The sequence below is a fragment of the Microtus ochrogaster genome, chromosome 1 (genome assembly GCF_000317375.1).
Source record: "Microtus ochrogaster isolate Prairie Vole_2 chromosome 1, MicOch1.0, whole genome shotgun sequence".
Classification (NCBI taxonomy): domain Eukaryota; kingdom Metazoa; phylum Chordata; class Mammalia; order Rodentia; family Cricetidae; genus Microtus; species Microtus ochrogaster.
The window spans coordinates 81,514,142-81,515,385 of NC_022009.1; the positions used below are offsets into that span (position 1 = coordinate 81,514,142).

At 52.9% G+C, this 1,244-nt stretch overlaps 1 protein-coding gene across 1 annotated transcript in view; it reads left to right on the top strand.

The window, feature by feature from the left end:
* The first annotated feature begins 605 nt into the window (after positions 1 to 605).
* Positions 606 to 1,244, top strand: part of Cdhr3 (cadherin related family member 3) — a 60,990-nt gene continuing 60,351 nt past the window's right edge. Inside the window, exon 1 of the mRNA XM_013347598.2 lies at positions 606 to 651. Coding sequence (XP_013203052.1) covers positions 606 to 651 — 46 coding nt within the window. The remainder of the gene's footprint in view (positions 652 to 1,244) is intronic.

The following is a 1,244-nucleotide window of genomic DNA, read 5'->3' on the forward strand; positions in this document are numbered from 1 at the left end:
CTGTGAGACAAGACCAGCCTGTCCTGCCTTGAGCCGCTTGTGCCAGGTTTTTGTTATAGCAACAGGCAAAGTAACTAACTGGTGTCAAGGGCCACCTCGCTTCACGGAGACACTGGGTCCCAGCTCTTAGTGACTGTCTGAGTCTCAGGGAGTTCCAGATCTGAGTCCTACTCATCTCAATCCAGTCAGTAGAGACCCCTCATGTGCAGCTCCAATTGGGCAAATGACAGCAGGCCTGGTTGGTTACAGGGAAGTTAAGACCACCGTGTTCATGACAGGGACATGCAGCCACTATCTCAACATGTCTCTTTTGCTCTTCTGACTTCTCTTGAGCTCTCTGTGGAGACATCAGAATGAGGACTTTGGGGATAGACCTTAGGCTAGTAGCTGGCCTGTGGGACAGCAGGTTATCATACACGTACGTCATCAAAGAACAAACAGACAACAGTGTTTAGCGTCTCCTTTAGTTACCACCAAGGCCTGTTTGACTCTCTGCCTGGCAACCAAGTCATGAGGGGAAGGAAGATTGTGGTGTCTGGAATAGAAGTGGGTTAGAAAGCTGGATGAAGATCCTGGACAGCCACACACACAGGGACCCATCCAGTATGTGGGGAGCAGTTATTGTCCTTGCTGTCCTGGGAGTCACCTCAGGTAGGAGCTCTGTGCACTCGGAAGCCTTGCTTGGCCTGCTTGCGTTGCTGGACACCATTTCGTGAGGATGCCCCCAAAGAGGACTTGGCCACTGTGAGGCTGCACTCCTGTGAGGGTTTCTCGGCTATAACAGGCAGGCGCTTTGGGGTGGCCAGCATCTTGGGGCCAGGAGTCCTGGAGCAGATGTGCTTAGAGGTAGCTGGTTTGGGGCGGCCTGCTCCATGGGGCCAGGGGTCCTGGAGTGGATGCACTTAGCAGCAGCTGGTTTGGAGTGGCCTGCATCCTGGGGTGCACTTAGAGAACCACAGCAGAACCCAGGCTTGTCCAAGCCTCACTCTGTTGTGTCTGGCCTGAGCAAGGAGTCTTTCTGAGAGCTAAGGTGGGTAAGGGCTTCTCAGTGCCCAGCTGTGTCTGGACATCAAGTCAGTTTTTGTGACAGTTTTCCTTCAAGGCATTGACTTGGCAAGTCATCCTTCCAGGAAACAGATATGGAGGGGCAACTGTCTCCCCAGGAGCAAAGGCCAGTCTTGATAGGCCCAAGACTGTACCTGACACTTCCTATAGTCTCTCTTCCCCATTCAAGAGCTTCAAGA